This window comes from Agelaius tricolor, unplaced genomic scaffold, assembly GCF_023055355.1.
Source record: "Agelaius tricolor isolate 1412-34295 unplaced genomic scaffold, bAgeTri1.0.p SCAF_10, whole genome shotgun sequence".
NCBI lineage: Eukaryota > Metazoa > Chordata > Aves > Passeriformes > Icteridae > Agelaius > Agelaius tricolor.
The window spans coordinates 29,944,355-29,959,638 of NW_027269270.1; the positions used below are offsets into that span (position 1 = coordinate 29,944,355).

Sequence of the window (15,284 nt, forward strand, 5' to 3'; positions counted from 1 at the left end):
AACCCTGGTTACTACACACTCCTGAGTGCCTATTCACCAGTCCAATTTTTGTGTCTCCAGCAAACTTAGCTGCAATTGGACATTTTCTTCCAGTCTCCTGATATAAGAATTAAACAGAAATGGATAAAGAAAACATTCTGCACTATCCAGCAGTCTTCCTAGCATTACCAATTTATCTAGCAAAAGAACCTCCATATATTTTTCTAAATTGTGAATTATTTTCATACAAGTTAATAATTTCCCCCCCCTTCATTTTAATCTCTTTCCTGCCTTTTTACTCTCCAGTCTACTAAAGAGCCATCAAGTTACTTCCTGTGCAAGGGCAAATTTTTTGAGCAGCTAAATTAGAATCTGTTAGCCACCTCTCCAACTGCTCTATCAGCTCACGTGGCTCTGGCAGAGGGGTGGCAGGAAAGGCTCAATGCTGAGATAGAAAAGGAGAAAGAAAACCAAAACCAGCCACACCTCATGCTTGATGGAAAAAAAGAGGTTGATGAATTATTAAGATAAATTACTAACTGGCACCTCTGCTGTCTAGAAGAGACAATTAACTGTTTCTCTTATGCAGCATCCCTTGCAGGACTGGGCTGAATTTTTCTGATAAAAGACAGAAGAACAATTCCACAGCTGCCAATCCAGAATCTCAACTGGCTCTGTGCTATGTTTGTTTTGGAAGTTCAGCTTGAAACTTTCCATGGTTAAACTCACAGAAATTTCTTTGTAAACCTGAGTTGAAACACGATAAAGTATCTTTCACTAAAAACTCACATTGTAATGATAATTGTGGTAATTACTGCATGAATGCTGCTGACCACAGAACGTTATGAAAGTTCTTGGTTTCCATGTGCCAATATCTAAAAGAGGAACTGGTTTGTTTATAATTTATGAAAATTTGTACCAAAAAATGCTCATAATTTAATAAACTAAAATAAAAAAGTCAAGATCCAGAATTTTACAAACTATTTTAAACAAAGTTGTGGACACAGTATGCAAGTATGCAAAAATAGCACATGGGAAACATAGTTTATATACTATAAATATACAGTGAAAACACTTAAAAATTTAATTGAAATTTAAGAGATTTGAGTTAAATGTTTTCTTCAATAAATGTGTATTTCCTCATTTAACATGTAGGAAATGAGATGATAAAAAAAGACACTGAGAAAGGCAGGGAAACAGGATAGTTATTTTTAGACATCTAAGCCCAGCCTCATCTGCTAGAAATAATGGGATCACTCCAGAGCAGGTGAAAGGCAGCAGGGAAGTGACTGAGGACAGGCACGTACTGGGGCTCTGCTTCAGGTGCTGCTGACACAGTGACCCCACGTGCACTCACCAGCAGGGAACAGCAGCAGCCTCTGAAGGACAAGAGGCAGCTGCAGTGCCAGCAGCAGACAGAATTGTAGGAGATGGAAAAAGTGAGAGCATGGCAGGATATTAATAAAATAAGTTTGTTGGTGGGTAGGAATCCTGAGAAGATGACTGCAGTAATGGTGTTAGAAAACCAAAAGCAAACTCCCAAAAGAAAATCCAGAAGGCTGTACCAGAGTTACACCACCCAGAGAACATGATGATGAACATGTAACCATTCAGAAGCACATACTTGTGAGGCTGAAGTGCCAGGATTTGGCTAGCAAATGTTATCCCAAAAAAGGAGTAGAAGGAAAAGTCAAAACACAGTACAAACATCATCACTCTGGCTACTCTGAGGAATTCAAGCCTGTCTCATCAAGAGGGAAAATGACAGGGACTTGGGAAGAACCTAAGGATGAGGTTCTGCCTGATTTAACAGCTCACTGCTGCCAGAAAAGTAAGGAGCTTTACCCTCCACTGTTTCCAGATACCCTCTTCCACCACCATTCCTTGTTAGCTCTTGACCTCCATCAGCTAATTTAAATCACTAACTGGCAGAAAACTAATTGAGTAAAAAAAGATCAGTGAATCACAAAAAACCACCACAGAAGGTTTATAAGTGGCAGTAAGCATATGGAAAAATAGAGGAAAGACCAGCTTCCTTCTCATGAGCTCCTAACCACAAAGATCTACCAATCATGAAGTGTAAGAAATTCAGCTGTGCAGGGGAGAGCCACAAAGAAAACTGAAAAGGAGAGATACTGGGAGAGAACTGGAGAATAGAGTGTGCATCACAACTCTAAAAGCTGTTCCACTGCTCTGTAGCACAAGTTTCTCGAGGGAGCACAGGCAGACTGTTGGGGGTTTTGAGGGAGATGAATTAGGGAACAAGTACATTATACACTTAATTCTTTTCAGAGATTCCAAGCGCTGAGAGAACAAATCATTTCATGAAGAAACAGAACACTTCACTTTGGCTCATAAACACCTGTGAACAGCATGTTTCACACTGGCACTGCCAGCACTGAGCACCGCCAAACAGCAAACACTGCTGGTTCTGTTTTCCTGTTGCCTTGAAGCCCATCAGCAGAAGCATTATCCCAACCTTCTTAACTTGGCTTCTGGAAGTCTCTACTATAATGAATCTTTCCCCTCCCTGACATATTGAAGGTTGAAGGCTGTAGCACTTTTGCAGCTAATTAGTGGGGGCTCCCTTTCCAGGCATGAGGGTAGTGCCAAGAACTCCACAGAAGCAACTCAAGCGCCACATGCTAAACATATTCTGCAATAAACTGCACAGAACTGATCCACATTTCTATTTGTGAACAAGTAGATAGACATGATTAAAGCTCTACTATAAAACACATTTGTCACACAAACATATTTATTACAGGACAACCTGAAAACACAATCTTGAAGAAAACAGAAGGGAAAGGTAATTTTTTTTCTTTAGGAAGAAAACAAACCAAATAAGTGAATTCAAATTGCTGCAACAATTTTTTTCAATTGGCAAGTCTAACTATTACCCCACCAATTCTTTTAAATTAAAATTTTAGTGCCAAAAATAAGGTGTAGCTAAAACTAACCCAGTGCACAGAAGCTACTTTTAATTTCTTCAACTCAGTAAGCCACTCTCAATGTGGGACTTCTTCACATCAGTTCTAATATAAAATGTATTGCTACACTATATGTCTGGTAGAAGAAAAACGCTGAACATGTGCAGACACAGAGCACCACCACACATCAAATGAAGTGTCCCACCAAGCTCAGCTTGCCAGACTTTTTGTTAGCCAGCTTGGAAGAAAATGTAGGTTGTCTATGGCGAGAGAATGCTGCTTCAGCAGTTCAGAATGAATTTCAAGCCTGTTCTCTACTTTATCTTTTGTCAGTATAATGTATTCAACGCAATAGAGAGCTGACAATTTAAATAACTACATTTTAAAACAAACGAAGCATTGATGTTAATGTGTGAAAATGGTCCCAACCCCTGGGAGTCCTGGTTCCCACCATTGTTTATTCTGACAACAGGATATAATTGCTTACTTACTTGGCAGCAAACTTTACCATCTGCTTGCTTGCATGCTGTCCCACAGCCACAAGAGCCTGGATATTAAACTGCTGCTGACGCAGGACTAAGAAGCACTGCTTCCCTAAATACAAAGGGAAACAACACAGGTGTATTAAGGACAAGCTACTCGAGGTCTTTGTGAATGAGAAAAAACTCTTTACTACTTAAATATAAACTGAGCTTTTAAGACTGTGTGTCTCTCTCTCTCTCATTCATTGCTGCCCCCCCTCCAAAAAGCTGCTTCAAACTCCTCAGCTGTGCATATACACACAAACACACAAACACAAACACTGAGATAAATTAAATAATTGTGCCTTACATCTATAAACATTTGAATGGTCAGTTTCTAAAAATAACCATAAGCCTTCCAAGATAAAGAATATTTAGACAAGAGAAAAACAACAAATCATAACTTTTAAAGTAACTTTTCCTTCAACTGCAAGAAATACATCGTACTTTTCCTTGTTTCTTTGCTCACAACTACTTCAAGTCTAAACTATTTTTAAAGAGGCTTTTTCTCATCTTCTCAAATCAAAGCTGTAGAGTTTACAAAGCTGCTCTGAGAGAAATGGGCTTGATTTTGCACCACAAGGACTAAACTAACAATGTTCATTCTATAATACACCACACATTCAGAATGAAGGGGAACAAAAGGAGTATTGATTCTAGTGAATGACAAGAACTTAAAAGACCCAATTAAAAATTCCTCTAAGAGCAATTTATTCGTGAACAGCTTAGGGGAAAAGAAGTTAATAGGAATTAATAATAATGTACAAAGAACATAGTGCATTTTGTTGACTTTTAAAATGGGTATTTCCAAGTCAACAAAGATCTTTCTAATCTGTTTAGCTGACAGTTACAATCATTTCATACTTCTTCTCACATCTCTAATAATAATTTATTACCTAACTTAGTTTTAAGGAAATACGTTGATTTTAAACGCTTCTTCCTAGAGAGAAATTAACAACAAACGTTTCACTGCTGGACCAGTATCTGATAAAGGCACCGGTACCAGTAATTCAAGAGTATCAGAAAATAAATGCAGAACCCTTGAACACAATCTCATGGAAATAAAAGCAAACATACGTAACTAGTACAAAATATTATTAAATATTCATTCTATTTATTGGAAATAACTAATTTTGTCCTACGACAAAAACACAACAAGATTAATTACATATTATCAGAAAACAGAGTACAACTATCTCTGTGTTCCAGAGGCTGCAATATCCAATATGATACAGATGCACGGATTTCTTGCAGGCAAACATTAAATAACAGAGTCAAATTAGAAAAACACAGGCTGTGTTTCAGATCCAGCAAGTCAACAAAGAAAGTACAACATGATATGCTGAGTTTCTTTAGATAAGGGAGTCATATCTCACATCTCTGACATCTCAGTGTTTCTTAGAGTGTGGCTGGATACAGTATTTCCTAGGAGATAGTATTTGTCTCATGATTTTAGTCACAAACAATTTAGCAAAATACGATCAAAGTTTCAGCATTGCTCAAGAAAAAGATGCACAGCTGAAGACAGCTACGATGTAACTCAGCTGTAAGACAGGGAAATAATGAAAGGACCTGCTACCAGAATAGACTGGCTTGGAAGGGACCTTTAAGGGCCATCAGTCCAATCCCTTGCAGCAAGCAGGGACATCTTCACCAAGACCCAGCTTGCTCAGATCCTCATCCAAAAGTCTGCTGGTTGTACTGAATCCCAAGCACTGGAAGTCTGATGAATATCTGCATTATAAAAGGACTCAAATGTCTTTGCCATGAGTAACAGGAGCTGTTTCCATGAAGGAAGAGGATGTTTTACAGAAGGCAACCATTTCTAATCACACAGAAGATAAGTGATCAAACGGACCTCACTCACAGGACTGGTTCAAATATCCCAGCCACAAAGATTAAAAGAGGGAAGAGAACTTTTCCTGAGAGAGCTGAAGGCATTCAAAATACAATATCAAAAAGACCAGCCATAATCAAATCTAGCTCATGCTTAGAAGTCTTTCCAGATCAAGAGATGCAAAAAAAGAAGCATTTGAGTAAGAAAACATTTGGACAATGGGATCTTCTCTATGTGTTTCAAAATACTTATGTGGTGTTTAGGTAAAAAGTATAGCACCAAATTACTCACTTTCAACAGTAAACTACTCTAAGTTCCTACTAAAAAAATTCCAAGTCTCACAATAATGCTTAAAAGACAAAAAGTTTAAAAAGAAATTTGGTTAAAAGTATCTGACATCTGAATAGAATGTTCAGGCACTGAACAAATAAGAGAATTCCATCCAAAATAAGCACATCAACCAAGCAGTAATCCACCATCTGTGTTGGATGAAAGTACCAAATCACACAAGACCTTATGAAAGAAAAGGATATAAGGAAGTAACATGTACAAAGAGTAAAAAAGTGTTGGTTATATAAATTAAATGATGGTTACATACATTTGCCAGCAAAGAGAAGACTTTACATGGTTTATTATAAAATCTGGCCCAATATTTAAGTTGCTCTTGGTGGAATTCTTATTTTCAGACATTTCATAGACCTTTGGATTAATAACCCAAAATCTATTTTCAGGTCTAACATTCTGCACACATCCCAGCTGCCTGGCCAAACCCAGACCAAATTCCCAAGGGCTTTTCAATGATAAATGTGATCAGTAGATTAGGCTGGCTTTAAAATAAGGCCAGAAATAACATTTATTCAATCTGTGATACAAACCACAGGGCCCTGTGCACTTTCATTTTAGTACAACCCACAGAAATTCCCAGCACCCCATTCTTTACACATCCTTCAGTTAATTTTCATCAGAGTCTACGAGTGACTTGCTATAGGAGACAGCTGGAATCTGCAGTTGTTCCCATTAATTCTTTTTTGGTTTATTGGTCAGAACCAGACAGGGTTAAATAAAGGCTACACTGGTTATTTAGGAGTCAAATTCAAGTTTCTGAGAAAAACTAAAGCTTGCTTTTGTGAAAGATTTTCCTGTTTCCTGCAAGGCTTTCCTTTCCACAGTGGTAGGAATAGTGCCATGTTGTGTGTGGGAAAGGCTAATATTACTTTTTACTCTTAAACATTTGCTTTCCTTGTAAGATTCTTTCCCCAAAGCTTAAGTAAACAAGCATATGGCATTCCCTAGCAGCACTCCCTGAATGTCAGAATTGTTCTGTCTTGTCAGACCAAGAGGAAACAAGAGACACTATCAATAAATTCAGATCATTCATGCCCATGATCAATTCCTCTTGCTTTCATTCTTCAGGTTGTGTTAAAGAGTTTTGAAAATAAGCACTGTTGTTTCATCAAAAACAAAAGTGAAGGATTACAACAGCTTCTTTCAAGTTCATATTGCCCTGTTACAGAGATCTTACTGTGTTTGATGTAAATGTATCCATCATACAAGATCCCACATATCAATGTATCACAGAGAGCAATCAACAACCACAGAACTCTGCATTGCTTTCAAGGTCTGTACAGATACCTGCTTCTAATATCCTGAATTCTGTTAATAGCCTGAACTCTTCCTACAATTGAAAAAAATAAAAAAAAGCCATAAGGATACTCTAATTTATATACTGATAGTAACAACAGTAACATTTAAATCAGATGGGAGTGGCTTCTGTCTGAACAACTCCATGATGTAATGACCAAGGCTTTCACAGCTTTTGGAACTGACAATTTCTTTAATTAACTGAGAGATTTCTGTTACAAAATTACTGAGGAAATCACAGAGGACTCCTTAAGTTTAAAGATTCTAATACAAATTAAAATGTGCACCATGTGTATGCATTTTAATGCAGTTCCTTATTTTAACTGACTGCAGCACAGACACTGATTAAGAGGGGCATGTTTTAAGAAAATGAATTCTCAAAAAGAGAAATTAATCTGGTATCTCTGGTGATATTCTGTACTGGATTCTAGCCCCTAATTTGCATCATTCCCAATTTTAAGACTACTGTTAAGTTTCATTTGTGAAGATAATTCCTTCATGCTTTTTTTTTTTTTTTTCAATTCTTGGAAAGACAAGTTATTTATATCTACAGAGCTGCCAAACATAACTGAAACCAGCACAACAGTTGTCAGCATCTGATGTCAACTGCAAAGGCCAAAGCTTATTGAAGTTTGCATATGGCAACCTGGTCTCCAGAGGGAACTTCTGATTCCAGGGAAGAAACATGGCTGTCAGACAGCCAAGGGTGACAGCCCACACTGCTGAGAATCCACAAAAGGGTTTCCCCTTTGTCTTGCTAAAGAAAGATGATGCTTCTTATTTGGAGACCAAATTGATATAATTAGATACAGGTAATCGAAAGTAAGAACTCTGAAATTTTAACAGATTTTTGTTTCCTGTCAAAGAAAAGGTGTGGTGAAAATATACATGTGCAGCAAAAGAAATATGACCTGTCTGACAACAGATACATTTACAATACAGGTATGTTTTACTGTAGAAGCTTAGAAGGGTTTTATCTCACAACAATTAACACCTTAAGGAGAATGATGACATTTTAAAATTACTATTATTCACAATTCTCCATAGATTATTTAGCTATACAGTAAAAAAAAAAAAATCACTTTAACTACAATAATTGATTTCTACACAGCTAAAACCAAAATCTTCTCTTCCCTCTTAGGAAAAAGAGAGGTGGAAAAAGAGAAAAGAACCAGTCAAAGTAACACTGAAGCAACCCTGAGTAACCAGGTGGCAAAGTTTTCTTGACTGCAAGACATAAGCAACAGGTCATGAAACCAAAATAAACATTAAGGTTATACTAATGAAAAGAGGAAATAAACCCAAAAACCCTGGAGGCCTCTCACCTTTAGCTCTGCTGGTGTGAATTCTGCCACGAACCCAAACCTCTTTATCAGCCTTCTCCGCCGTCAAGTCTTTGATGCGAACCAAAACTCGATCTGAATTACAGAAAAAACCACATCTTAAAACAGTTCTTCACTTCAAACTCCAAATGCACTTTCTATCATTGCTATTGATAAAATTGAAAAGAAATCCAAAACACTGGTTTTTGTATCAACAGCCTAACTGACTTACTGAAAACACACAAAATCCCATTTCCTTTCTTAGTGACTTTACTTGATTCAGGAGCTTTCAATTGTTCATTTTTGGCTTACACAGCAGGGTCAAACTGCACTTTACCAACAGCAAGACTCACTGTAGTTCATGGATGGCAGAACCCAGCATGACTAAACTGGTTTTGATAGGACTTCACTGTACTACCTGCACTTATTAGTCTGAACTTCTGCTGCCCAAGGGATGTGTGCCCTGCTGCACTGGGCAGGGTCAAAGCTGCACAGTGAACCCAGCAAAACAAAGAGTCAGAGGGGACATGACTACTCTCTGTATCTACCTTACATAAGTAGGATGAATATAACTGTAAAATAACTATTATTTAAAATAAAGAACAGAAAGAAACCACAAATAAATGTACACTATAAATTTAAAAATACTTATTTTGATTAACACAACAGCATTTTGGAAGAACAAGAGTATTACTGTATAAAATGGATAACATCCATTTTAAGAAAATCTCTTTAACAACCTGATCAAGCACTACCATAACTGTCAGAGCCAAGACTTGATCAGAAGAACCCTTCAAATCCAATGTAGCTGCAAAGCTAGATAACAACAGGAATTGCATGGCTTGGAAAGCACAGATTTTGGATAGCAAAGGGAAGAAAAAGTCATAAAGAAAATATTTTTAAATAAATCGGGACTTCAAAAATTGTACACAACTGTTACATCCTATCAATATGCTGGCTGCATGCTGGTATTCCTTGCAGGATTCTTTCCTCACAAACTTCTCCCTTGTTTCAAAATAACATTCAATTTGCTAAGACACACTGTAGACTTTTCCTGACAGAACTTTTCTAAAGTTTTGGAAAAAAAACCAACAACTTCTGCCTGCTCCAGATTACCATCTGCTGCTCTGGACTCCTTCCTTCTGTCTCTAAATACCAGTCACAGCTTGCCCTGCAAGCCTATTATTCTGCATTGGGGATTTTAGGGGATTGAAAACTTTTATTAGCTTGTGTCAGGGCAATGCAGTTCTTTCTTCACACACACATATCAAATCCAGAACAGAATGGAAGTGCACAGAGAAATGTGACAGGAAATTGACTCAAATATATTCATAAAGTGTGTATGTGTGAGTGTGTGTGGGTCTGCTGGGGAAGGGAGAAATGGGAATAAAGACTTCACCATTTGCCAGCAATAGCTGATATTCAAACTTTGTGTAGTACTATAGGAAATATGCAACCATCACAATCCACAACCTTCGTATTTCTAAGAGTTTGATTCATTCACAGAGTTAAAATTACCTCAGTCAACTTGAAAATGTATTGTTACAAAGTTATAACATTTTCTAGGCAGAAGCATAAAGACAGAAGGAGGTGTAACACCTTTCATGGATCCTCAGGGTTTCATGAACCATCTGCATTAGATAACTATTTTTTTAAGTCTTTTGGACACCTAACAGTTCATATTTCACCAAGGGTAAAGAAGACATATTTAACACTAGAATTGTTATATGGTATTAACTATTAAAAACTATTTCACATTCATAAAAAGGGTAACAAACAATATCCACAAGGTGACATCATAAAGCCCTTTCTTCCAACAGCAGATCACATAAGCACAGAAGAGATGAGGCTGGGAGGAGTCTCTGGAAATCCTCCCACCCAATGCCATGCACAAGCAGGGTGGCATAGAGCCAGCTGTCCAAGATAATGTTCTGATGGTTTTTTAGTATTCTCAAGAAGGGAAACTCTTCCTGGGCAACCTGTACCAATCCCTGGTCACCCTCACAAGAAAAAACAACCTCCTGATGTTCATTGTGCCCATTGCCTCTGTTCCTGTCACTGTGCTCCACTGCAATGAGCTGGATGTAGCAATTATGCCATTTTGCTTCCCTCCTCTGACACTTCCCAAATCCAGTTCTTTTTTCCCTTAATGTATAGCCCAATCTCTTCTTTTTCTCTCAGAACTCCAACCTCTTCTAAACATAGGAGGAGAGGATAAAAGTAAAAAAAAAACCTGTGTGGGATACATAAAACAAACACTTTTTCACCTCCAGACCCCATTCCCTGCCTGTCACATCAACCTGTTTACTAAGATAATTTATCCTGCATCATGGACTTTAGAAAACTATGATCAATATTTGTGCTGTCTCTGTGTAGTGCCAGCATCTTCAAAGTACTGGAAAAATTTGAAAAAGAGAAGGCAAGTTTGACATAAAAACCTGAAAATCAAAAGCAGTATTAGATGAAAGCAGTTTCCAGGGAGGGGATGTGAGATAATGGGTCTGAAGGGAGAAAAAAGGAATGGCCAAAAATGGAGTTTTGCTAGCAATCATAGCCTCAAGCTAGCAGGAAGGACTTAAAGACCTGACATGACAGGAGGCAAGATCATCAGATAGCCAGGGCAACCAACATAAGTAGAAGAAAGACTTAAGTGGGCCAAGAAAGAAGGCACTGGTGTGTGCAAGCTCAACAGAGCAAGGTGGAGAAACAAAGTTGTGAACCTGATGAAAGTTTCAATTTGCCTGCAGAGGAACAAGAATCCAGCAGCATGGCAAAAAGACAATAAGCTTACTCCTTGGAAAGAAGAATAACTTGTTCTGATCACTGTAAGCCATGTGAGTACCCAGTCCAGCTAGTGGTTCCAGGACAGTGCAGCAACTGCAGTGAGCAGAACAGCAGCACTCCTGCAGCCCCCTCTGAGCCGCCTGCCAGGGCTGGGCTGGGCTGTGCAGTGCTGGCTCTGCACACCTCACACCACCATGGGCTACTCTGATTTAGGAATGGCAGGCAGACCCCAGAGACTTCACTCAGACTTCAGAAACAAATGAATACACTTCAGATAAATGGGAACATGCCTATCTGTGCTTCTCCACCGCTCCTGTCCTAAGCAGCAGCTCCTCCAAGACACCCAAGGCAAGCAGAACACTTTGGGGAGCTACTGATGACAATATCTCACCCTCTCCCTGGCAGAACTACTGAACCTGTAAATAAAAGTGCATTAGTCTCAAGAAAGAGACTAGGCTGATCTTCAGCTTGTTTGTTATACACATTTTGTTCTTTATCATTACCTAAGTTTGGTGTTCTGGATAACCACTTTCTAAAACTACAGAACAGCAGGAGTGCTGTAGATTGCATTTTAAGCCAAATGGAAAACTCACTCAACATTGTCCATACCCTGAGTTTTTTTAAACAAGGATGAAAGGTCAAGGGGACAACACACCTAAATATGACACTCAGCCTTTTTCATATGATTTCTTGTAGCTTTCACCATTTTCCTTCTCAACATACTTCTTTCTCCAGTACTTTTGAGTGTTTCTTTTGAATATGAGACAGTTGGCATTTCTCCATGAAAGCAGGGCTTGATCTGCCAGCTCAGGTCCCCCACACAGTTGTTTGCTCTGGGATGCAAATCCAGGAGAGGAAACACAGAGCTGGGCTGCTTCCAATGTGATTTCAACTCCAGCTCCCTTTCTCTGGCAGCTAGAATGGGTTCTTTTCAACAATCACTGCTAATGCAGTCTCTGCTGATTTGCTTGTCCCATTACATTCCTGATATAAAATCCCCTTCAGTTGTTTTCAACCTATGAGTGCTCTTGTGACTGCTTCTCTTCCCTATATTCTGCATTTCCCCTCCTAAAAGGACATCAACCAAAACAACCACTCAGAGAAAGAAAAATCATCTAATCAAAGATGATGTTACTGGTTTACATTCTACTATGAGGAAGTTACAAGAAGCCAGTCTGTTCCTTTCCCTCATTACTGTTTCATGCACTGAATTTAATCCAAAGATTAATATTCCTTGGGACATTGGCCTGGGAGATTGTTCTCTAGTCACTAAGTTTTCCTGAATCCCAATTCCCCATCAGGAGAAAATCAGGATTTCCTGAATTCAGAGTGGTATGACTGATAAAACCCATAAATATTAATATCCAATATTCATGGATTTGGTGCCCATATACAGGAGAAATGGAAGGCTGCATAAGCAGACACATCATACTCAGAGAGCACTGCTGTAATAACTTACTCCAAATGCAGAAAAAGCCTGACATCTCAGCACTCAGTACATCATAATTAACAATAATTTTATGATTTAAAAAATAGTCTGCAGTGATGGACAGACACAAAACTGACAAACCGTTTAAGGCACGATCCAGGCAAGGGCAAAAACTGAGATTCCTCTTAATCCAGAATTGAGCTCCAATATTCAACCACACTCATGATTTTTTTTTCCCCTCCAATCTCAATTTCCTGCTCCGACTGGTGTCCATGACCTCCAGGCCAATTACCACACACCTTCAAAGCCTGGCCTTATCTTTCCTACACCCTCCCATTAAGTAGATTTAAACTGTGAGATCATCCCACAGCTTCCTGTTCTCCAGCTGAAGAAGCCCAGCTCCCTGAGAAGCTGTGCTCCAGTCCCCTGGTAGCTCTCCACTGGACTGGCTCTGAAATGTGAATGCCTTCCTGGCACTGGAGAGCCCAGAACTGGACATGGCACTCCCAATGCAAGTGTCTCACAAATGCCAAATGTATCCCAATAAAGGGGGAAAATGCCAGTGGGGTTTGAATGAAAAAGTTTGGTAAATGATTTCTCAAGGAAGTACTGAAGATATTTGGTAGGTAACTTCTTTTTTCCTTTTTTCCCACCCTCTCTCTTGCAAAAACTTTTTTATTTTTCAACTGACCTGGTTTCTCTTGGGATTGTATCATTGATGACACTCCATATCTTTCCTTAGCATAATCCTGGAATGGAGGTGAAAAACATATATCAAAGAAGCACACACAAAAAAACTGAACAACATCATCACAGAATTAACTGAGGGAACACAAAATAATTAGCAATAATATTAAAAAGAAATGCATTTTGGACTCATAAGAGATACACAAGGGAGAGAAAACAATTGTGCCCTGGATGAAAAAAATAATTCCAGCAACAACAACCATGCATGACGATCATTGCTTGTTACACAGAAAGTTAGTGTGATTATCTCTACAAAGAGCCTACTCCTCAAAAAATATTTGAGTGTCCTCCGTTAGAGAGATTAAATATTCCTTCCCATAATCAGGCACACTGAATTGTCACAGGCCAGAGGAGCTGAACTGTTAAAAAAATCCGCCAGGTAAGGCATAGAGGAAGGCAATTTTCATCAAAACATCACAATTCCGGTTTCCCATTCATTTCCAAATAAAACCCCTTGGTTTATTTATTTTATTCTATTCAATACATGAACCAAAGTTCCTACTAAACACTTTATTTGGGGAGGGTCTTTGCTTGTCTGCTTTTGATGAATTGTGGCATATTTGTAACTTCAGGAAAGCCACCAATACTTGGAATTCGTTATTGCTGATGCAACAAGAAGCACAAATTACTTTATAACAAAATGAACTGATGCTCGTTGTTAGTACTTTGTTCTTTTTGAAGAAGCACGGGCCTACAGTTTTTCAGCACATGTTCTGTATTCTTCACGTACAAGGCAGAAGCACCTGCCAGGCCAGCAGGAGCCCCTGCAGAAACCTCGGGCTGGGGAGGAGCAGCCCAGGTGTTTCTGGGGGGATCAGACCTCTTCACGGAATCACAGGCTGGGCCCGGCGAGGTGGGGACTGGGGGGACAGGCAGGGTAAAGCCAAATGCAGCTGTGCCCCCGGGCTCGGCCAAACCCGGCCTGGGCCCAGCCCCCCCACCCCGGGGAGCCTCAACAGCGCGCCCGCCGCGTTCCCTGCGGAGACCCACATCAGCCGCCGACGAGTCCTCGTTCTCCGGGCGGCGGTCCTGGCCCTGCCCGCGGCCGGCGGCGCTCGGCATCCTGCGGCTGCCGGTACGGCCCTCACGGTCCCTCAGGGTCCCTCACGACACAGCCCCGCACACGCCACGCCGCTTCCCTGCGCCCGCTCTCGCGAGAGCGCCGCGCCTGCCCCTGCCCCGCCCAGCGCCGCCCGAGCGTATCGCGAGAGCTGCCCCCGGCACGCGCTGCCCGCTTCCCGCGGCGCGCGCTGCCCGCGGTGCCCTCAGGGCGGGCTGAGGGCGGGGCCGCTCCCCTCAGAGCCGGCCCTGCCCTGCCCTGCCAGCGGGGCCGTTCCCCTCAGAGCCTGCTCTGCCCTGCCCTGCCAGCTGGGCCGCTCCCCTCGGAGTCTGCCCTGCCCTGCCAGCGGGGCCGTTCCCCTCAGAGCCCTCCCTTCAGGGAGCTGCTGCCATCCCGGCGAGTGTCGGTGCTGCCAATCCCGCGCTGATGATGCTGAGGCGAATGCTGCTGGGCTGGGCAGGGCTGAGGCGGGGTGGATTTGGTCCTCGCTCTCCCTGCTCCACAGTCCATCACATTGTGGCCAGAGGTACCATCAGAGAATCACAGAATTGTTTGGGTTGAAAGGGATCTCTTGATATCACTCAGTCCAATCCCCCGCCAATGCAGGGTTACCTGGAAGGTGTCCAGGTGGGTTTGGGATGTCTCCAGAGAGGGAGACTCCACAATCCCCCTGGGCAGCTGTTCCAGTGTTCTGCCACCCTCAACATAAAGTTCTTCCTTATCTGCACATGAAAATCTCTTTTTTAGTTCATGGCCAGTGCTCCTTGTCCTGCTGCTGGGCACCACCGAAAAGAGTCTGGCACCATTCTCTTGGCACCCACCTTGAAGATATTTATCTGCATATAAATAAACATGTTGGACTGTGAGGTGGCCAGCTAACGAGCATGGAGCCAAATCAAAATGCACTTTTGTTCTATTTGGCCAGTAAACGTGGCTTCCCAGTGCTTATCCTGGTAGCAGTTCTGAGCTCTTGCCCAATCACCCTGTTTATAAATAGCTGTTTATTAGTTAGCTACAAGTAGGTCTGGTAGTTT

The 15,284-nt window shown here is 40.7% G+C and overlaps 1 protein-coding gene across 1 annotated transcript in view; it reads right to left on the minus strand.

Moving 5' to 3' along the window:
* Positions 1-14,366, minus strand: part of DARS1 (aspartyl-tRNA synthetase 1) — a 37,120-nt gene extending 22,754 nt beyond the window's left edge. Inside the window, exons 1-4 of the mRNA XM_071435442.1 lie at positions 14,181-14,366; positions 13,135-13,192; positions 8,234-8,326; positions 3,401-3,503 (exon numbers count right to left, since the gene is read on the minus strand). Of these exons, the coding sequence (XP_071291543.1) occupies positions 3,401-3,503; positions 8,234-8,326; positions 13,135-13,192; positions 14,181-14,252 (326 nt within the window). The 5' untranslated portion in view covers positions 14,253-14,366. The remainder of the gene's footprint in view (positions 1-3,400; positions 3,504-8,233; positions 8,327-13,134; positions 13,193-14,180) is intronic.
* Positions 14,367-15,284: the final 918 nt, after the last annotated feature.